The sequence below is a fragment of the Rousettus aegyptiacus genome, unplaced genomic scaffold, assembly GCF_014176215.1.
Source record: "Rousettus aegyptiacus isolate mRouAeg1 unplaced genomic scaffold, mRouAeg1.p scaffold_m13_p_17, whole genome shotgun sequence".
NCBI lineage: Eukaryota > Metazoa > Chordata > Mammalia > Chiroptera > Pteropodidae > Rousettus > Rousettus aegyptiacus.
The window spans coordinates 2,786,481-2,808,059 of NW_023416292.1; the positions used below are offsets into that span (position 1 = coordinate 2,786,481).

General features: G+C 52.8%; 1 protein-coding gene across 25 annotated transcripts in view; it reads left to right on the plus strand.

Moving 5' to 3' along the window:
* Positions 1-21,579, plus strand: part of NFASC (neurofascin) — a 171,058-nt gene that overhangs the window by 132,762 nt on the left and 16,717 nt on the right. For 10 of the 25 annotated variants that reach the window (XM_016140324.2, XM_016140395.2, XM_016140404.2 and 7 more), the window contains 9 exons: positions 302-524; positions 2,495-2,610; positions 4,389-4,593; positions 5,717-5,839; positions 6,910-7,083; positions 9,184-9,198; positions 14,401-14,610; positions 17,498-17,614; positions 18,852-18,998. In XM_016140324.2, the coding sequence (XP_015995810.2) occupies positions 302-524; positions 2,495-2,610; positions 4,389-4,593; positions 5,717-5,839; positions 6,910-7,083; positions 9,184-9,198; positions 14,401-14,610; positions 17,498-17,614; positions 18,852-18,998 (1,330 nt within the window). Of the gene's footprint in view, positions 1-301; positions 525-2,494; positions 2,611-4,388; positions 4,594-5,716; positions 5,840-6,909; positions 7,084-9,183; positions 9,199-14,400; positions 15,195-17,497; positions 17,615-18,851; positions 19,011-21,579 lie in introns of those variants that run through there. The other 15 variants (XM_016140436.2, XM_016140453.2, XM_016140460.2 and 12 more) reach the window with 9 other exon arrangements.

Below are 21,579 nucleotides of genomic sequence, written 5' to 3' on the forward strand. Positions count from 1 at the left end.
ATATTTTTTCTTGTTGCTCTGTCATAGGAAAGAGCCCTGTCAAAAATAAAGCTTTCGCTTTCTATACACCTGCAGATATGGGAGTCACAGTGACTAGGTCTTGGGCAACTGCCTGTCACAGAAAATCTATGTGCTGCAAGGGCCCATAGAACTGGGCCCTTGGGAGACTCAGCAGCGGGAGGGCCTGGCCCCTGCTAGCGGACTGGGGAGGGGTGCCTGGCGCAGAGAGAGTGTGAGCCGTGCGTGGGTCTGGCCCCAGCCTGCCCCCCTCCACTCTTGCCTTCTGTCTCTCCTCGTTCAGCCCATGAATGCCACATCCGCCTTTGGCCCCAACCTAAGATACATTGTCAAGTGGCGGCGGAGAGAGACTCGAGAGACCTGGAACAATGCCACAGTGTGGGGCTCCCGCTATGTCGTGGGGCAGACTCCTGTCTACGTGCCCTATGAGATCCGAGTCCAGGCTGAAAATGACTTTGGGAAGGGCCCTGAACCAGACACAGTCATCGGTTACTCCGGAGAAGATTGTGAGTACCTTCCCCCTGTCCTCTGCCCAGGACCCTCCTGTCTGGGCTGCATGAGGCCACTCTCACAGACCGGGGACCTTGGGGTGGGTTGTGGGACTTCCAAGAACATCCTGGGAGGACAGCTAGTTATCAGGAAAGAGAAGCTCCCTACAGTGACCTAGAGAATGACAGGTCCCTGGTAACATCGGGAGTGGAAATATCATCAGAACACAAGTTAAAATTACTGGACATCATCACCTAGTCTCATCTCATGGAGGTGAAAACTGAAGCCCTACAAGGAAAATCCTCACCAATATTACACAATAGCAAAATTCAGGCTTGAAAATAGAACTCAGGCTTTCTGATCTACCTTATTGCCAATCCTTGCTAGCACAGAGAAAGACTTGAGCTGTCCATCCCAAAGAGTCATAATTAGACTCCTCCACAGGAAACAGGGCCACAGGCCAGACTTCTCTTCAGGCTCCCCAAAGGAAGCCTTGAGGATGGAGAAGGTCTGCGGAGCCCCAGACTGGAAGCACGCAGACCAGCCACCCACCAGCATTCCCAGTGATGCTCTCGGCCCTTGGAATTAAGCGTATGAAGAAGAGTTCTTTGGAGGCTTGCACTGGGTGAATCAACAAGATCCTGGACATATATGTGGAAGTATGTGCCTGGCTTCCCAGAAGATGGTGGCCTCTTTGTGCTCAGCATATCAATCCAGTAGGCTGCTGAGCAAAGACGGAGTCGGGGGAGCTCCTCTTGGCCAGGGCAATTTGAACCCCGGTGGGTCTGAGCTGAAAAGAGATCATGGAGTGGCCAAAAGGAAGGGGGACAGGCAGAGTCCTGGAGAAGAGTGGGATCGTAGGAGCAGTGCTGGGTGAGACTAGGGCCAGTGGGGTCGTAATGGTGAGATGGGAATACGTGAGGGCCCTGTGCCCTGCTTTCCTGGAGGTGGTGATGGATTGGACCCGCTCATGAGATAAGCAGAGGGGGTCAGCAGGTCCTCTGTCCTGGCCACTCCTCATCTCCATGGTGGCGGACACCTCTGGGCAGGAGACTGGTGGGAACTACTGAATGGTAAGTATGGAATGGGCAGGTCCAGTCATGACCTGCATGGACCGCTCCACAGTGTCCCTGCATCTGTCTACCCCTGTGGCTTGTGCTCCGATGGAGTGAGGGGGATGGGGCAGAACTGTTTCTACAGCAGAGTAGAGAAAGAGGGGCAAGAATCAATTATGGTGGAGGGTGTAGCCCTCTCTTTCCAGTAATCATGGATAAGGCATCATCAGTCTGTGGGTAACATTTCCTGCATGGTCCTGGCAGGAAACGAATGCCCTCAAAGGCAACTATTTCTGATGTGAGGACAGGGTTAGAGAAGAATCAGTAAGGTATGGTGAACCATCTGGAAGAGAGCCACAGCAGGATGCCAGTATATCACTCTGAGCCTTAAAGGGGCAGGGGACGGGTGAGCCACCACAGCCAGCGAGGGCTATCCACAAGAGCTATGGCCTTGGGTGGAAGAATGTAATGCTGTCAACTCTCCACCGCACAGAGAGGCAGCTGGGGGAATCACTTCCCACCCTCCCTCTCCTCCTGCCCCAGGATCTCATATTGGCCCCTCCTTTTGAACAAACCCATCCAGAGACCTGAGAATGAAGGGGCCCAGCTAATACAGTCCTGAAGGGGCAGCCTTCCAGGAAGTGAGCAGGGTGGGGAATGATGGAGAATGGAAGGGAGGGATAAACACACTGCCCAGCTCATGAGAGTAGCAAATAATTACCTTCTAAACACGTAGGCAGCTCTCTCCCACCTGGCATGCCACTCTTTTGTCCTGAGCCTTCCCCCCTTCTTCCAAGTACAGTCTGATGGAGGAGACCTAGCCTCTGCCCTCATAAGGTACCCAGATTGGGGTAGAGGTATGAGCAGCAAAGAACAAGTCCAGGGGCCAGCCCTGCCAGCATAACCCACTCTTTTGTCCCTACACTTTGCAGATCCCAGGGCTGCACCCACTGACGTTAAAATCCGAGTCCTGAACAGCACAGCCATCAGCCTTCAGTGGAACCGCGTCTACCCCGACACGGTTCAGGGCCAGCTCAGAGAGTACCGCGTGAGGAAGCCACCTCCTGGCCCCACCTAACTACCCAGCTCACTAACCAGGGCGAGGCGGTAGCAGATGCAGGCCATGAGCTATTTGGAAAGGGTCTTAGGGGTAGCTGTTGGATCCAGAGTTGATTCAAGATGATCTAGGGTTAACTGCTCAAAATTATTCTCTCTCTTTCTCATTCTCTTCATCTCTCTCTGTCTCTCTGTCTCTGTCTCTCTCTCTCTACACACACACACACACACACACACGCACACACACATATACGCACACACGCACGCACGCATAGATGTGTTCCGCAGTAGAAATGCCAAAAAATTCTGCTCAGCAGAAAATCACATGAAAGGCGGTGGGTTTGGGTGGATGTCGCATAGCACACTGTGGTTGTGATGCGTTTGTGAGTGGATACATGCGCATCTTCAGAAGCTCTGCTGAAGCACCGCTGAGCTACACCCCTCCCACTCCTAACGGCCCCCTCTCCACTGCTTGCCTCACCCAGTCTGATTTCAGGAAGCCCCAGCTAACAAGTGGAGCCACTAAAAGGATGCAAAGGCCTTCCCTATTGTCACAGCCAACTCCAGGTTATCCGGCATACGGATTTTCAAGGCCCTTGGCTTCTGGTCTTCCCTGCCTGTGAGCAGTTTCTGCTCCACCTTGTCTCTTCTGAAAGACTGAGCTGAGATGGGGAAACGGCAGAAAACCCAGGGCGTGCAAGGTTCTCCATATAAGTAGCTCTATTTAAAAGTTGCCTGGCAAGCGAAGGAGCCTGTGGGAAGTGAAGGAGCCATGGGGTAACAGCAGTTCTGGGACCTCAGAGGTCGAGAGTTGGTTGATGGATAATAAGGGGCAAAATGGCAGGGGTAAGGGGGATCGTCAGTCTCTCAGAATATGAATTTAGTAAGAGGGGCAAGGCAGGCAAGATGATGTGTACACTTGAATGAGCTCTTTCTTAATGGTTGACTTGCACCCTTAACCTACTTGCCTGGAGATTTTTCTCGCTAAAGATCCCATTGAGTCCCCCCTCTTAAGTGGACTTCCTCTTTACCTTGCTGTCGGAGACCTGGGCAACACTGGCATGACCTGGCAGCCTGAGCTGGAGCTTCTTAACCCACTGCTAATCAGACCTTGTGTCACAAACTCAACCGTACCAGTGACATAGCCGCCTTCCATGGGCCATCCCAAGCTCTTGCCACCAGGCAGGCTAGCATCACACTGACTTGGACATGTGTCTGTCCCATTCTGAAGGTCTTCAATATTAAAAGAAACCATTTGACTTGAAAATTTAAATCAACCCTTTTTCATATTCAGACTTCTGGGGGTAACCTGCTACTTTTCAACTCCTGTCTGTCGCCAATCTTAAACCATACTAATCTAACTCAAAGGGCTGTGGTCCTTGAGCACAGGACAGTGCTCTCCACTGCCGGACCATTGTCTGGTGTTTGTGGTTTGGGCACGGGCTCCCTGAGAGGTCTGTTCCCCAACTTGGAAATAAGGTTCATGGTGGAGCCTCTCAGCTCCAAGTCTGGCCAACCTGCCTATCCTCCAGAGAGGTGACATGGCTCAGAAAATGACTGGAACCAAAAACCCTACTTCTTGTTTGATACTCACTAGTGGCTAATGAATGAGGACTATAAGGCCACTCCACCAGCCCCATGTGGGACTGACTTCATCATCTGGGATTTGGAGCCTGTGGCAAGCAATGGGAAGACTGGTCACTACCACCAGCACTAACGACTAACCCGGCTCAGCCTGACTCCCCTCACCGGCCTGCCTCTGTCCCAAAGGCCTACTACTGGAGGGAGAGCAGCTTGCTGAAGAACCTGTGGGTGTCTCAGAAGAGACAGCAAGCCAGCTTCCCTGGCGACCGCCTCCGCGGCGTGGTGTCCCGCCTCTTTCCCTACAGCAACTACAAGCTGGAGATGGTTGTGGTCAATGGGAGAGGCGATGGGCCTCGCAGTGAAACCAAGGAGTTCACCACCCCAGAAGGAGGTAGGTCTGCCCGCAGCTCTTCGGGGTGGGGCAGGACGAGGGTGGCGCACTCGGTGGGCCCGGAGCAGCTCCAGCGTGGCTTGGCACAGACGGCACAAGCTGACCTCCGCATGACCCGAAGGAGCTGATGACCTGCGAGCCAAGCGGTTCCCGCCACTCCCACACCGTGCTCCGTCACCGGGCTGGCCCGCTCTGATGGGAGAGTGAAACTCACAGACGACCCGTGCGGTCAGATGGCATGACTCCAGACGGGCTATGCAGACTGCCCCGCGGGAGCCTCCTGAGGCTGAAGCACGTCGTCCTGACCACCCGGAGGCATCTCCCACCGCTGCAGTCAAGCAGCTTTCGCTAAGACAGTCGGCCCGTGGGTGCAGTGGCCCTGCGCAGGGGCGCCTGCCTTCAGCGGGTTCATGGGCGCCCGGATGCTGGGCGGCAGACACCTAGCGGTCCCACTTCCTCTCTGGTTCTCTCTCACCCACGTGGCACCTGCTTCGCCCACTTCTCTTTCTCCTCGCTCCCTTCTTAACTGTCTCCATTTTTCTTTTCCTCTTCTTCCTCTCTCATCTGCTTTGTTCTTCCCTCTTGTTTCCTTTACTGCTTTTTCCCACCTCGTTTTGGTTTTCACCGACGACCTCTCCCCATCTCTTCCGCTCCCTGTGCACGGGCCTCGTGCTCCATCTTGACTTTCTTCCTCCTCCTCCCTGAACCCAGCATCCTCAGCTCAGAGGCTGGACCTGCAGCTTGGATTCAGCAGTGAGAATCCTTGTCTGAGGATCGGGAGCTGCAGCCTCTGCAGGAAACAGCTACGGCTGGTTCCCTGCCTGGGACTGGCTCTGCCCTGCCATGGAGGTGTCTTTGCAGGATCAGAGCCTAACGTGCCGAATCCAGGGTAGTTGCTAAAGGAGCACTCGATTTACTTCTATTTAAACAGTCTGAGCCATGCTTGTCACGAACCAGGGGAAACGCCATCGCGGATGGGCTATGGGCTCTGGCTTAGCAGCAGTCCAGCATGGAGGTTGCCCAAGGTCAATGCCTTCATACCTGTGCTCTGTTTTTTTGTGTTTCCCTCATCCTGCCCACTCCCTCTCCCCCTCATCTCCCCACTCTCTCCTCCTTCCCCAAGTACCCAGTGCCCCCAGGCGCTTTCGAGTCCGGCAGCCCAACCTGGAGATAATCAACCTGGAATGGGACCATCCGGAACACCCCAATGGGATCCTGATTGGATATTCTCTCAGATACGTGGCCTGTACGTTCTGTCTTGCTTTTTCTTGGATAATCTGGGAATCAGAACCCCATTCTCATCACTTTTCCAAAGGAACCGAAGTAGAAAACTTGTGGTGCAGAGGGCATCGTGGAGGGATGGAGGGGCTGGGGAGAAGTTCCCATAGGATTAGGGGAGGCAGTGAGACCCCGTCCCTGCCCTCCTGACACAGCTCCTGCAGGACACTCCTAGTCAGCCACTGCAGACAGAGAATTTCTGGTCTAATAAGGAATTCAACCCCAGCCCTCAGGGACCTTATTTAGTCTCCCACACCCACAAGTCTAGGGCAGAGTTCCTCACCTTGAACATCCACCCAATGCAGTAGACAGTACCTGCACAGGAGCCCACGCAGCACTCAGGGACACCTTAACAAGGTGTCATCTGAGGTAAGGCAGCTGTATGTAGAGTTGCTAAGAACTTGGAGTGACCCAATCAGGAGCCTGGGTCAGGAAGACCTCACCTCAGGAGCACAGCATCACCATGTAATGACACAGAAGTGTCATTACACTTAAAAAATGTTAAGGCTTCTAAATTAAGTGATGCTGTACCTCACTGGGAAGCTCAAAGGGCCAGGTGTTGCATTAACGACTTTAATACCCAACTGCGTGCTTGTATTGATCTCTGGAGCTGTCTTTCTCCCTTTGAAGAACGTTAAATAGGTCTTTCACAAAGGAGGCATTAACTATCAAAAGCGCTAGTGGGTTTGCCCTAGATCTGCTTGAAAGGAAGAAAGAGACTCAAAAAAAAGTTTTGTCCTTGGTGAAAAGGTTTCGGGATTATAAATTGAGCCTTTCCCAATCGGCTGCATAACTTTGCAGTGAGCTAGAGATAACAATATCAGTGAAAAAGTTTTAACCCTGATGTGTCATCAGAGACCTGGAAAGGCGTTCTCGCCCCAAGTCCCCCATCCCCCGAGTCTTCAAGTACACGTGGCAGGTCCCCCTGTATCCCTTTCCAGCAGGGTCGGGAAGGCCTGCCCCTTCCAGCTGCAGATTATGTAACTCATCCTGGTCGACGTTGCTGAAGTTCAATTCTGCTTGCCTGTCTCTCTCCAGTTAATGGAACCAAAGTAGGAAAGCAGATAGTGGAGAACTTCTCTCCCAATCAGACCAAGTTCACGGTGCAAAGAGCAGACCCCGTGTCACGCTACCGTTTCACCCTGAGTGCCAGGACACAGGTGGGCTCTGGGGAAGCAGTCACGGAGGAGTCACCAGCACCCCCGAATGAAGGTAGGTACATTGCGGCAGCCTCACCGTGATAGGTCTCAGGGACACTCGGGTGCCGAGAACACCCTGACCTGGCCTCTGGCTACCCAGCCTCTGAGATAGAGAGGAAATGAGGCTGCAGGTCCTTCATCCCTCAAAGCAGAGAACCCAACTTGTACACCAACGTGTAGGCTCTGGCAATGTAGCTAGAAAACTCAGGTCTCCTCTGACTGTTGCTGTCAATCCTGAGTCCTCACTCTGCCTGACTTGCTCAGCTACTTATCATCTGTCATCTTTCCTTCTGGGGGGGAATATGGAAGAGAGCATAGGTCCAGAGTAGAGATGAGATGAGGCAAAGAATGTCGTAAGTAAAGATGCTAATGAACACGAAAGAATAGTGAAAGTACTGACCTATTGACAGAGGCAGGAACGTTGAGAGTGCCCCACGAGGGCTCGCTCTGAGGACACCTATGTGGGGCCAAGGAGGGAGGAGAAACAGACTTGATTGAAGCTACTTGCCATTGCAGCCTGAATAGGGTGAGTTGTCAGGCTGTGGAAAGGAAGGGGAGCTGGGAAACAGCCATGTGCCAAATCAACTTCACAAAGAGCAAGTGAGCTCATCTCCTGGGTCCTAGCGTCTTCCAGCAGCGCAGCACTCCCGACTGGAGCTGCACCCGCCTGAGAACGCCACTAGAGGGGGCTCCGGGCCCACCTACACACGCCGGTTATGGGACCCTCTCTGGTTGGAGACTGTAGAAGCCTTGATGTTGGCAGATCCCCTACGAAATGGGGTGATCCTGCTGCCTCTCCAGAGGTACAATGGTCTATTCGACAGCCATCTCTTAAGCACCCACAATGTGAGGTGCCAGACACTGCCCAAAACAAGGAATATATAGGTAATAAGCTCACACAATCTGGAAAAGGAGACATCCACAAGAATATCTAGTTGCAGTTTAACATGAGGAATGTATGTTTAGACGAGGAAGATGCAATAGTTATACAGAGGAGGGAACAGATTCTGCAAGCGAAGACTTCAAAGGAAAGGAGGTGATTAAGAATCCTTGAAGTCGACAATTGTTTGTCTAGTGCTTTCCCCAGAAGGCTGAGGTTCAGCAGCCTGACCCAGGCCCAGATCAGACCCAGAGGAGACACGCAATAAGCTTTCCTCCTAGTTGCCCTTCCAACCCCGTTGGGTACTCTGTTAGTGTCGGGGGACTCTGAGTATGTGCCTGATGTATGCCAGTTTCCAAGGACCTGGCTGGACCAAGGGCGATGCACTTTATTACTTAACTCTGTGAGGAGACACATAAAGAGAACCATTCTCCCGCCTCATCTCCACCCCATATAGAACATCAGATAAACAAAGCCCCATTGTCCAACCCCAGTGACCACCACGGGGAAAGTTCTACAGTCCCAGGCGACAAGAGGACAAAGGCTTTCTTCTCAACTTAGGAATTTGCAGCAAATTCAGAAATTCCTTTTAGGACTGAGTCCACAGTTAGGTTTCTTATTTCATAAAGTACAACTGGTGGGAAAGAACAGGACAGGGGCCTCAGGGCTCCGGTCTGTCACAGTTCCAGGGCTGAGTGGTGTGGGGAGGGTTTGGCCAAACATGCTTCCCCGCCCTCTCCCACCCACCCCAGCTGTGTCCAGCATCTTCCCCCAAAGATACAGGAGCCATTCTTTTGATGGGCCCGTGTCCTCCTGCACACATACCTTATGCCCTCGATTACCGGCATAATGGAGGAGCACCCGGCCTACTTCCTGAAGGCCAGCCCAGCCAGGACCGGACATTCTCCTGAGGGGGAAAGACCTAGGAAGACAGCTCTCTAGGTGGGCTGTCCCCACTGCCGCCTCCTAGATGATAATCCTTGAGTGGAGGTAGAATCAGAGTATACTGGAAAGGTCTCTAAGACACAGATGGAAAGTTTTCTGTGGAAACAAATCAAACACCAGTTGGTATCCTCAGGGCAATGGCCAGCACCTGGCCACACTGTCTGGGTCACATTTGAGCCAGAACCTTCTCTACTTGCTTGTCCTGTGGTTTCACCTGTGTTCTGTTTTCTCTTCCTTCCCTCATCCTTTCTCCCTCTCTCTGGCCATCTTGGGTGCTGTGTTCTGAAGCTACTCCAACCGCAGGTACCGTACCAGCAGCGGAGGTAATGGGCATGGCATGGGATGATGCAGGTGGCGCCCAGCCAAGGCGGAGAAGGAGGGAGAGGCTCGGGGTGAAAGCATGCTCCACACTCACTCTTTTAGTGGTTGGGAAGCCAGACTGTCAAGGAGGATGTGTGTAGAGGGCAGGACCAGAATCAAACACATTCTCCCTCTACTTACTATTTGCCCCCCCGATAGAGGAGGAGGATGGCTTAGAAGGGCCCCATGCACATGGGCTTCCCTGGAGCTGCAGCTTTCTCTGAAACTGAGTGGTTACCTCCTTGAGCCGCCTAGGCCTTGCCTAGGCTTGACATCTCAGAGCGCAGAGAGAGGGGCCACAGCCTTTGGGTGACCAGCTGGGCCCCGAGAAGGAATGCTGCCCCGTGAGTGGGTGTAGCTGGTTCCTGTCTCCTGGTCAGGCTGCCAGCCCCTGAAAGGGTGACCTGTGGTGAGCACACTCTGCATGCTGGCCTTGCATGCTGCATGGGAGCCTGGCACCAGCTCTGCCATATGCCATGGGTTCTGGTCAGTGAGAACAAGTGAGCATGTCCATGGGTAAGGTCAGGTGCTCCAGGACCTGGAGTCTCGGTGGGCACCATGGGCTGATTACCCCCTCACCCTTCTCAGAGTCTTCCGCATTAAGAACAGTCTCCACTCTCCGGGTCTGGGAGCTTGGTGCACAGAAGTGAGGAGTTGGGCAGTCAGGTCACAGCTTAGAAGATGACCTGTTGAGTTCCTCCCTCAAGTCCTCATTTGTGGGCTTGAGGAACATAAAAGGGCATTTTGGCACAGAAGGCCTGCTCTCAAGCTGGAGAAAATAGGCAGGGGACCCCTCCCTCCTCTGAAGCCGAGAACAGAGGTGGCGTGCCCTGGCGGAGCAGGGGGTCGCCAGAGCCTCCCGAGGATCCAGGCGGTGTGGGATAATCGAGGCCCAGGCAAGGAATCTGAGGGTTGGACGCCGCCTTGCCGGATTTAGTTTCCTGCCCACCTTCACTCATTTAGCCTCCCAGCCCCATTTTAGGTTTATTCTCTTTCTGTTGCACACCCTGCTTCCTTAGGTTCACGTTTGGTTGTTTTGTCAGCGGGATCTGTAGGTGGTGCGCTGCCGTCCTTCCCCGCCCTCCCACCCACTCTCCCATCCTTCCCACCTCCCAGTAACCCAGGCCCGCGGGGCCCAGTGCCTCCCCCACAGGGACTGAACACCTCTTCTGGGATACGGGGTAGGTGTCCTGAGCCTGGGCACTGGGGAGAAGCCGTTTTTGCACTCTGGGGGTTGTTACCCTGACTTCCTGATTCAAGTTTGCAGAAGGGTCTCTTCTGGGATTGCTGCGGCAGGTGCTAAGGGCACATAGAAAGTGAAGATAGAAGGGGGCACACAGAAAGGGCAGCAGCTGCCAGGCCACCTCCCCCGTTCTGGCATCTGGGGCCCAAGACCGGTGGGTTTGGTGGCAAGGCGTCTGCCTGGCTCGGTGGACATCCATGTCAGTAGGTGCCACTCTCTCGAGAGGGAAATGGTGGTGATCCCAAACGCCCCACATTGTACTTCCCAAGCTCCTCATGGCATGCAGAATGAGCGCGGGGGCTCTGCCTGTCCGCCCAGTGTGTGGCCTGGGCTCCAGCTTCTGCGGGACGTGGCGGTGGAGGCGCACTGCTCCTCCTCGTAACGAGATGTGCTGAGAGCATCAGCTGTTCCCAGCTTTAAGTGCATGAGAACCTTCTGCAAAACCTGCAGGTGACAGAGCCCAGGTTCCACATTTTTGACATCCTGCCCACTGCTTCCTTCCCCCTCACTCTCCCCAAACCTGGGCATTTTTCCCCAAAACTGATCTGTTTGTATGTCATCCAGTGAAGATAATTCCTGTCGTGCACCCGTCACTGCTGTCTCTTGGGACTGCTGCCCATCTGTCCTGGCCATCTGTGGTTTGGCCAGGGCAGCCCATGTGCCATGTGAGCATTCTTGGACTGAGCCTTCCACCTGGAAATGTCTGGAAACTGCTGTCCTCATCTCTGACTCAGCTCAGATCTGTAAACGTTTGTTTGGTAGGCAGCTCTATGGCAGGTTCTAGAGTCAGATGAATGAGATACATGTCGCCACTTCTCAATTTCATCTACATGGTGTTCCCAAAACTCTGGTGAAAACCTCTGGCTGTGCCGGGTACCCTCCGGTGTGCTCTGGGCCACCCGTTAAGTAGTCGTGTTCCTGTGCTTCCAGCTCTGGGCCTCCCCTGGACCCCACTTCCTCTCAGTTGCTAGGCCGATGGTCTCCACCGAGTACTGACCACGGTGGTTCTCCAACCTTTCAGTTCCTGCTGCGGCTGGAGGAAATATCCTAGCAATGCATCTGTCCACATTGGGGGGCTACTTCTGGGTCTTATTCCCCTTCTATCCTCTACCCCAAACCCGCCCCAGGTCATGACATTACCTGAGCCCCTTTCGACCTGAGCACCGGACACTTTCCCATGGGAACCCTTCCTTCCCCTCCTGTTTGTATGCGCCTCTAATACCCACCCGACTCCCTGTCCCTTCCCTCAGAGCTCCTCCTCCTGGCCTCTGCCCTCCCTGTCTCTTAACTGCATCCAGCCATGGGACAAGAGACGCAGGTAATGAGTGGTCAGAGAGAAGGGCGATTCGCCAGCTGTGACCTCAGCCAGCTAAGGTCGCATCCCCTGAGGAGCCTCCAGTAATGCATGGGAAGCAAGCAATTCCTTTCAGTCACCTCCTGGTCCCCTCTCGCTAATACCCTGAGACCGTTCCAGTCATGCTCGGCAGAAGGGACCATCAGAGGGAGGGAACGAAACAGTGTGGAAGCATCTTCAAGATGTTTGTATTTCTTATCTCTGACCAGCAGGCCAAGGGAGAGAACTCACTCTAACTAACCCAGCCTCTCTCAGCATCTCTGTTTCTAAGGCTGCTCACTGGGACACACAGGGACACGTGTGTGAGTCTGGCTACGTGAGTGCGAGCATGTGTCTCCGCTTGTAGGAGGACTGAGGGGCACATTAAGAGTGTGGGTAAGAGTGTGGGGACAGCTTTGGGGGTATTGACATCGATGCAGGGGGCCTGAGAAATGTAACACCACTGTGCATGTGGGAACCCCAGGTCTCTGTGCTACACAGAGCAGGATGATTTAAGTTAAAAGAGAGTTTGCTAAAGTTTTTTTGATGACACCTTTTAAATAATCATAGAAACAAGAAGTTCCGTGAGCATTACATATGCCAGAAATTATTAGAAAATACACTCTTGATAAGGAACCAAATTAGAGCAGTCTTGGCCCAGCTGGGCAAAACGGCCTCCCGAGGTTCCTGCCAGTAGCACAGAGCAGTTAGTTGTGTGTCCATGGCCCGTGTGTGTCCACGGCCAAAGGAGTGTCCAGGGACCCCACCAAGAAGAGCTGCGCTTCGCCTGCAGCTCTCAGGCTTTTCCAAGTGTGTGTCTGTGTGCCTCGGTGGATGGGAGAGATGGATTCCCTTATGCTGAGCTTTTATAGCACTGAAACTCCCAGGCTTGGGACCTCCTTAGACTAAACACACCCTTGAATAATGACTATGAGAAAGAGACTGTCCCTCCTAATCTATGTGAGTCCACTGGGGCTTGGGGAATACAGGGCTGTCTACTTTGACCTCGCCCCCCAGGAATCTTCGGAATGTTCAGGGCAGGGCCAGCCGCCCAGCGTGACTTCTGTGGTCCGCCCCCTTGGGCCCCATAACACCTCTGATCTTACAAACAGGGAAGCTTGAGGGATCCCAGGAACAGCCCCTCCTCTGCGGGGGACTCTGTGCAATGGAGGCCCAAAGAATGAAAGTGCGTTTGTTGATCAGGCTGTTGTTGAGGAGGCTCAGGCTCTCTTCATTCTCCCCTGAGAAAAGCTCTGGCAGTTTTCTCTGTGGCTCCCTCGCTGCCCTGGCCACCTTCTGAGGGGTGGGATATTATTTTCCTGAATTTCTGGAGATTTGAGTGGGGCGGGATGTCATTGTTCCTTAGGAGTTAGAGTTACCTGCTTATGACTTAATATCCCTGCCTACTGCCCCATTAGCATTGACCTTAGCAAGTACACCATGATCAGATCACAGGAGACAGAGTGCAGGGAGGAGAGGTAGCTCTGTCTCTCTGATTTGCCCCATCATTTTTCTACACCCTCAAGCTTTAGCAGCATTGGAACCAAAGAGTAATAGGGCAGCCCTTTGTGAGCTTCCGTGAGGGCTATGGAAACGCCGTCACACACGCGGGCTTGGCCCAAGGGCTGACCTACGTGGAAAACTAGCTTTGGATGGAAGAGGGCGTGGTGTGCACATTAGCACAGATTTGAACTCCTGCAAAGATTTATGCAAAAAAGAAGCCCGGCATGTATCTCATTTGTGTCCCAGGATTTCTATGTCTACTGTGGCCTGGGAAGATGGTGCTACAAGCACAGGCCACACTGTGATCCCATTAGTGCCCCTTCGCCCATTCTAATGTGGAGGGAAAGGTCTCAGGGTTCCTAGACTCCAAACGTCCTAGAGAGGAAGAGAGTTACTGCAATCCGGGGTGGATCCTCACTGTGCAGAGAAGGGAGGAAAGGCAGGGGAGTGAACAAGGAGACCTGAGAGATGGAGAGGGCCGGCAGGGGAGGCAGGGAGGCAAACTGCGTTGGTTCCCGGAGTGGGGACTGTTCCCTCTCTGTCCTTGGGTTTGGGTGGCGTTAGAACTCAAGCAGGCGTAGCAAAGCGTTGTTTGGGGGTGAATGGTTGGCAATGGCAGGCTTCCCGGTGTTCCTGTAGGACGGGACACAGCTGCCTGCCCACTTCCAAAGCCGAGCTCCAGGGCTGGACCCAGGTGGTGCTGCTTGGCCTGTGTCTGGGTGGCACTTGGCATGGGACCCCATGCTGTCGTCCCCGGGGTCTGAGAGGTTTGGTACATGTCCCTTCCCATTTTCATCCTTGCCCTCGGCTGGGTGCATGCTGGATGCTTTGAGCCACACAGACCATGAGAAGAAAATGAAACACACACAGGGCTTCATTCTCTTCCTGTCCCATGGTTGTGCCCTTTCACCACGATCTGCCTGACCCAGTCCATCGTGCTTGGGGAGGCTGCTGATTCCTAGGCTCCGTCTTGTCACCAGGCTGCCTGTCTTGCACGCGGGGCCATGCGTCCAGGCTGGGGACAGCCAAACCAACCAGACTCGGCTGTTTTACATTTCCCTCTCAGCTCCTCCCACGTTGCCCCCAACTACAGTGGGTGCGACGGGCACTGTGAGCAGTACCGATGTTACTGCCACTGCTGCCACCACCGAAGCCACGACAGTCCCCATCATCCCAACTGTCGTGCCTACCACCATCGCCACAACTACTACAACCACTGCCGTCGCCACCACCACGGAGAGGCCTCCCACCACCGGGACTAAGACACACGAATCTGGTACTGCCCACTGTCCATCTCCCCGCCCCTCCACCCGCAGGCTTCCCCAGACAGGAGGGGGGCCTGCGATGCTGGTGGCCAGCACCGCCCTTTGTCTCTGCTCTGGATTCTCAGTCCGGTGAGACTAGCAGAGCCTGGATTTGTGCTGTCCCTACATCATGCAGCCAGGCCAGACGGCTCTGTTCTCCCAGCATGAAGAGACCCCTCAGGAATCCAGCAATACTTCTAAGAACCAAGCGTTAGACACTTTTATTACCACGGAGGGGAGGGTCCCTAACTTGCAAAGCCACAGGCCAGCTGTGAAATAAGCGTGATGCTGCCCGAGGGCTGGCAGTTCGCACCCAGAACCCTCCTCCAGTGGCTGTGCAGTTGTCCACCCCTCTGCTTACTGGGCAAACCCTTCCTCCTGAAGCCTCACTGTTTCCCACCCCGCCCCCTTCTCTCAGCACCTGAGAGGATGGAGGCCTAATCCACCGGCAATTTCTTTAAGGCAATTACATGGAGTGATGTGCGCTCTACGGGGAGACAAATGATACGTAGCTGACATGCTCCTCAGATCTTGAAAACACTGATTTGCTTTAAAGGTACAATAGCTAGAATTTAAACAACATGCACAGTAAGAAAAAGCTGGCCGAGGAGAAACTTGCTAGGCTAGTAGAAGCTGCCACAGGGTTTGGTGATGGCTATTCCGTGGGACCCCACAGTAAGCCATCTTTTGCATTAAAGTGAGGCTTCGAGTCCTACCGGAATGCTCAGATTTCACAGAAGAGATGCACAAAGAATGGAGAAGGGGAGTGGATCTTGCTCCCTAGCCGTTCCTTGTCCTCTGGGAGGACTGTCCTTGCTGCCACATGGGACGAGCCCAATGGACTCCCTCTCGCAAGTCCTAATTGCCGGGGACGCTGTGGAGGGCCTGGCCATGCCCCTGACCTTATCATTAGAGCTTGGGGACACCCCTCAAACATCCTGACTTCCTTTAATGCAGCAGAATGGCTCTAATGTCCAGGATTTATTAAACGAGTTTTCATCTTTATCATGTTTTTCATCTTAGGACGAAATGTTCTCTAAGCTTACTTTCTTCAGAGTGAGATAGAACTTTTCGGATTTCAAGGGCTCCTCCCTAATTCCCGCGTTCTAGGCAGAACAAGCCATGCCCCGTCTCCCTGACGCTGTTCGTTTTGTAGTCATCGGTATCTCTCCTTGGTCCTTCTCTTCGAACTTTTCAGTTCTTTAGTGGTCGTCATCTTGTTCTCTCTATGGCAATGCCTTCCTTAGCTCTCACCTTTAAATCGTTCAGGTTTCCCATCATTTGACCTTTTCTAATAGAGCCCAAATCTCATTGACCTTTCAGACAGTGAGATTTGGGTCAATATTGTATTGGTGCCCAAACTGTCTAAACCCAAATTCTCAGGCTGTTTCCAAAGGCCAGAGCAGAGGAGGAAACTCAACTCTCCTAATCATGACTAATTCATTCTCACCAGTAAGAGCCATGGGAATCCCCAGAACTGGGATTGAGGTGGCCCAAAGCAGCCAATACAATGGAAACATTGGGCAGATAAATAAAGAAGCCTACCTTCTGCCCCGCCCCCACCGCCACCCCCATGGAGAATGCCCCGCGGTGCCATCAGTGGGATCTCTTGGTCTCTCTCTTGACAACTGGCAGGGTGGTAGTAAAGAAGGCACTTTTTTGAAGTTATGATCAGATCTTTTGTCATTTCCCAGACTGCAGACTCAGTCACATGTCAAACAGATAATGAATAAATGTATCACCAATGTACTCTATTCATTTATTTTTGACAAGTGAGTTGATGGCAGCGCTCCCTTGCATGCTAATAAAATATACAGGAGCCACACTTGTAAAGTCTTTGAAATACAAGGCCTCACGCTAGTACTCCACTAGTAAGGCTTTGCTGGGAAATAGGGTAATCAGACTACTGGGACTCTTGAAAAATGATTACTTTTGAAGATTAGCACCATTCCCTTGTCCACAGGCTATGATTTGAGACAGAACAATGGCTTTGATAAAGTAGTTCCCTGCTCGTAGGAACTAGATAATTAATGTCTTCTGTGTCGCACAGTCAAAGACTGTGGTGCTGAGAAGCCAACAGAACAGGATGATTCTGGTGTCTGGACCACTCAGGGGTGGGTGTCAAGAAAGAGTTCTCTTCTCTTGGTCCCACTTAACCCATGAGAGGGAGAGGAAGGGTTTGTGCTGTCTCTACCTGGGACCCTGGAGTTCTAGGCCCTAAGTTCCCTTAGACAACCTGAGGCTATTTTCCACATAATCCAGGATTGTAGTGACCAAGGGTGACCCCAGGGGCTCCTCAGACCACGGTCACCTGTCTTGTTACTGCCCTCTTCCTCCAGTTTCAGGAGCCCAGAAAGGCTTTCCCATGTTTGGTCCTGTCCTTCCTGCGAATCTCATCATGACCGTCAAGTGGCTTTGAAAGCTGTCTTCTCTTTTTCCTGTAGAACGTCTGTAGCTGAAGGGAAAGAGGCAGGCTCTCCCCAGGTCCGCATGCGAGCCAACAGGGCTTTTTCCTGGCCCCTTTAACTGCATCGTTTACATCCGTGATGGGGATCTGAAAAGGGAGTGAGCCCAGGTTAGAGTCTCCAGTGGTATGGATCAGAACCCCAACCCACCTGTGTGGACGCACAGACAGTTAGCAGTCCTCCCTCATGTACGAGTCCTCCCAGCTGCGAATGCTTGCACCTGGATGGCAACCTCTGGCCTGGTCGCCAAGGCTGCAGCTTGGAGCTCTGTCGCCCTGGCACAGCCAGCTCCAACTCTGCCCTTTCCTGGCCTCCTACATGTGTCTGCCTATCCGTCTGTCTCCAGAGCTGCCTCCTTCCTCACCACTAACTCCTCTTCTAACCCATCCGCTAGCCCCCGACGAGCCGTCCATATGGAACGTCACAGTGCTCCCCAACAGTAAATGGGCCAACATCACCTGGAAGCACAATTTCGGGCCCGGAACTGACTTTGTGGTTGAGTACATTGACAGTAAGCATTGCTGTGTGGGGTGGTGGTGGCGGCGGCGGCAGCGGCAGCTGCAGCGGGCAGTGTAGAGGCCATTAAAGAGATCCTGCGAACTCCCCCAGGCCCAGAGAGGCCTTTTAGCCCAGCTTAATTATGGCTTAATGAAATCGATATGTGCTCAGACAGCAGTGAGGTGGGAGGAGCAGGCCCAAGGAGAAGGAAGGGGCTTCTGCAGCCATTAATGAGGTCTAGGGTTGTATGCGCTGGGGAGGGCCTAGGTAATGGGCCCTCCATCTACTTCCTGTCCAAGATAAGGAGTCCTAATAGGCCCCAGACAAACCAAAGTTCACCTCTGCATGGATCTCCTTAACTCGGAATCCATGTTTTCTGATGTCGCCAGTAGACAGGTGGGGCCAGTTCAGACTTGGGGTGTAACTGCGCTTAGCTCATGGAGGGACACCAGTGGCCACAGTCAGAAACGCAGACCACAGAGAACTGGTGGCTTCAACTGAGCTGTTCACATTTTGCTGGATCTTGAGACCACAGATAACAGACCTGTTAACCTGTGAAGCGTGGCCAGGATATCTGCCTTCTCTGAGTGAAGGCCCCTGCTTCTGCGGGGTCAGGCCCACCATGTCGGCCTCTGGCGTGTACTGTAAACAAGTAAGCCAACTAACCTGACTGAGCCAGCCACCCGAATATCTCAGAGCCAAGAACAAAGACAACCCTTAGTTCTCTGTTGTCAGAGGGGAATCACATCCACAGAATCCAGAATCTTTTTGCAGCTTCCTACTGCCACCAATCACCCTACACCCTGAACACACAGGCACTCGGGTCTGATGTGTAGGTTTTCCACATGGCAAGAGATGAGAAGTAGGGTCCTGTCTCACTTCGGTTACCACGAGAGATGCTAACCGGCCCTCTGACCCTCTTCAGGATAATAGAGCATTAGCTGACACTGTGAAAGTTTAAGGAAGTAGATCATCATATGTTTAGCTCTAAAACAGTGTTAAGGAAAGAAAACTCCAGGACAGGGAACAGTGTCCTCAGCTGAAGGGCCATGATGCAGGAGAGTCAGCATTGCGTGGCAGGGCTGGCGGTGGAGCGGCCTGGTGACCTCCTGGTCTGTGCAGTAGCCTGGCCCCACAGTCCCCAGGCCCCTTCCCCCATGCTTCAACCTTGGACAGGTGCAGGAACCTAAACGCTGCCTCTCCAGCTCCTCATGCTGGGCCCTAGGCTGACCAAGGTTTCTGTTCCCCAGGCAACCATACGAAAAAAACTGTCCCTGTTAAGGCCCAGGCCCAACCTGTACAGCTGACAGACCTCTATCCCGGGATGACATACACGTTGCGAGTTTATTCCCGGGACAACGAGGGCATCAGCAGTACCATCATCACCTTTATGACAGGTGAGAGGGGATCTGGCCTGGCCATCCCCTACAAGCATGGGGCATTTCATTCTCATTCTCAGCTTCCTGCTTGTCTCTTCTCAGAAAGAAGACCCCTCCCCACCCATTCCCCACCTTGCATGGCGCGTCTCAGCTCTTATACTTTGCGGCTCCCAGGGAGATGAGGAGCCAGAAGTGCATGTGCAGTGGAGAGGAAACCATACCTTTGACCCCGCTGGGACAAGTGGGGGGATTAGAAGGAAACAGGGGTTATAGAATGAGGACAAGAAGACCGCCTGCCCCCCCCCCCATGCTTAGAATAGAAGGGCTTGGTCTCTCCGGGTGGGTCTGGGGGCCGCTGGAGTTGCGTATAGCATGTCTCGTGAGCATGGGCCTTGCTTCCTACCTGTAGGATGAGGGACTAGGAACATCCAAGGGCCTTGACCCAGAAATCTTCCCAGAAACCAAACCAAGAATCAGCATGTATGTCACTGCCTTGCCATTGTCATATGTTGTTTACAAATTTCAAGTTGTTTGGGATTCGTTTTAATTTTCATCCTACGTTTATTGTGGCTTAAAAGTCATTGACATTTTTTTTCTTGCTGGGAGAGGGGAAGAAGCTCTTGTATTGGAATAGTTCTGGCTCAAAAGGGGCTTCAGCTGTGGATGGGGAGGCATCTTGTGGCAAATGAGCAGGCCGACTGGGGCTCAGTAAAGGGTGTAACGTTCAGAAGTCTCTGCTACACAGGGTGGCTGGCAATCTGCAGACACAGGGCACTTGCTTGTCTCTTTGTGAATATCTTTAAAATCAGACAGTCAGATGGTACGCTTAGCCCTGGGGCTAAGGGTGAGAGTGGGGGAAGAGAGTGAGCAAGAAAAGGACCAGTGCCTGCCCCCCAGGGACATCTTAATCAGATGCAGGTTAGTAGACACAAGGATAGAGATAATAAAAACCACAAGGATTTATATGAACTTCTGAACATTGACTTAAATATTGCTCTTCCTGCGCCTGGCCTGGTAAAGCCAATCCTGGTCACTTGCATCTTGAGAGTCACTGCCCATCTGTATAAATGTGTCACTCTACCCCTTCTAGCCTGGTCCCTACCGGTCAGCGCATCCTGTCCTCCTCTCTGTGTCTCCGCCTATCCTGCGTATGTCCGTGTCATTAACACTCAGGGAGTCTGAGAGTCCAGCTGCCTGCTTGAAGCTAGCCAGGCCAACTCGGGCAGGATGTCTGTGAGTGGCCAGGCTGTCCTGGGAGCCAGGCTAGGGAACTGGACAGTTGACCAGGTAGAGCAGGTGGCTGGACTCTGCCTGACCCAGTCGGGGTCCCAAGCTGTTGTTCACCAGTGCATACCTACTTTGCTGTTGCTTCATTACAAATGAGTCCAGCACAGAGGCAGGAAGCAAAGATGAGATTGAGGAATGATGCAGAAGCCAGCACCGCCTGCTTCAGAGTGAGACTTCTCCCAATTCTAAGGCCTGGGGCTATGGGTGAGGGTTGGAGAGAAAGAGCCAGAGCGAAAAGGACCAGTGTCTGCCCTCAGGGACGTCCCAATCTGCTTTGTGATATTAAACACACAGGACAGAAAAAAACAATGAGGACTGATAACATACTTCTGAGCCCTGACTCAGATGTTTGTTTCTCTGTGCAGAGGCTGATGCTGATCGGTTGCCTTCCTAGCTGTGAGGCACTTGGCACTTACAAGTTTTTCTGATTCCTCCCATTGCAAACTGGAGTGGGCAGATTTAGGACCCTAACTCCAAGCACATACTGCTCACTTAGCTCCCTGGCGGGCTGGAAATTTCTATGTGCAAACCACATAGGGAAAACAAATATTGTCACTTTCTGAAGTTTGTGTGTACATGTGAGTGTGTATTCAGATGCTTCAAATATACACACTGTGTTTCTTATGGGTAGACTCCAGAGCCAAGGTCACACTGTGCCCCAGGTCCCTGTGTCTCATCAAAGCGAAAGTGTGTGAGCATCTCCGGACCTGCCCATTGGTCATTTAGGCAGCCACAGGCTATCACTTTAGTCCCCAGACTCAAACATGCTACAGTGGTTTAGGAAGGAAGTGGCAGACAACCACCAGGAATGCTAACGGGCTCCCTGATCCTCAGCAGAAAGATCCCACATGGGAAGTAAATCACCTCCTTGAAGCTTTTGAAGCCAAAGAGGCCCAAGGGGCTACAAACATGTAACTCTGGACTCCAAAAGGCCTGTTAGCTCTTCCATCCTGAGTGGGTGGCATGGGGTGAGGCAGCGGCAATGATGGATGCTGAAAGTGGGCCGGCAAGACAGACAGCAGCCCACATCAGACCTCAGGAAGCGGAAAGGAAGGACATCAGGGACCTGAACTGTAGTCCGTCTCTTATTGCTATGTTTGGGAGAAACCCAGGATGGGTTGAGGTGGGAATAGAGAGGTGTAAATCGATGCTTCAGTGAGATCAGCCAAGCCAAATTGCATTTGAAGAAAGTTCATTCTTGTCATAATTCTTCATCTATCCTTATTTCTGAAATATAATTCTCTTGCCGACCTCAAATGACTGGCCTCTCTTCCATAGCCAAATCAAATTCCTCCCTATTAGTGAAGAGTCA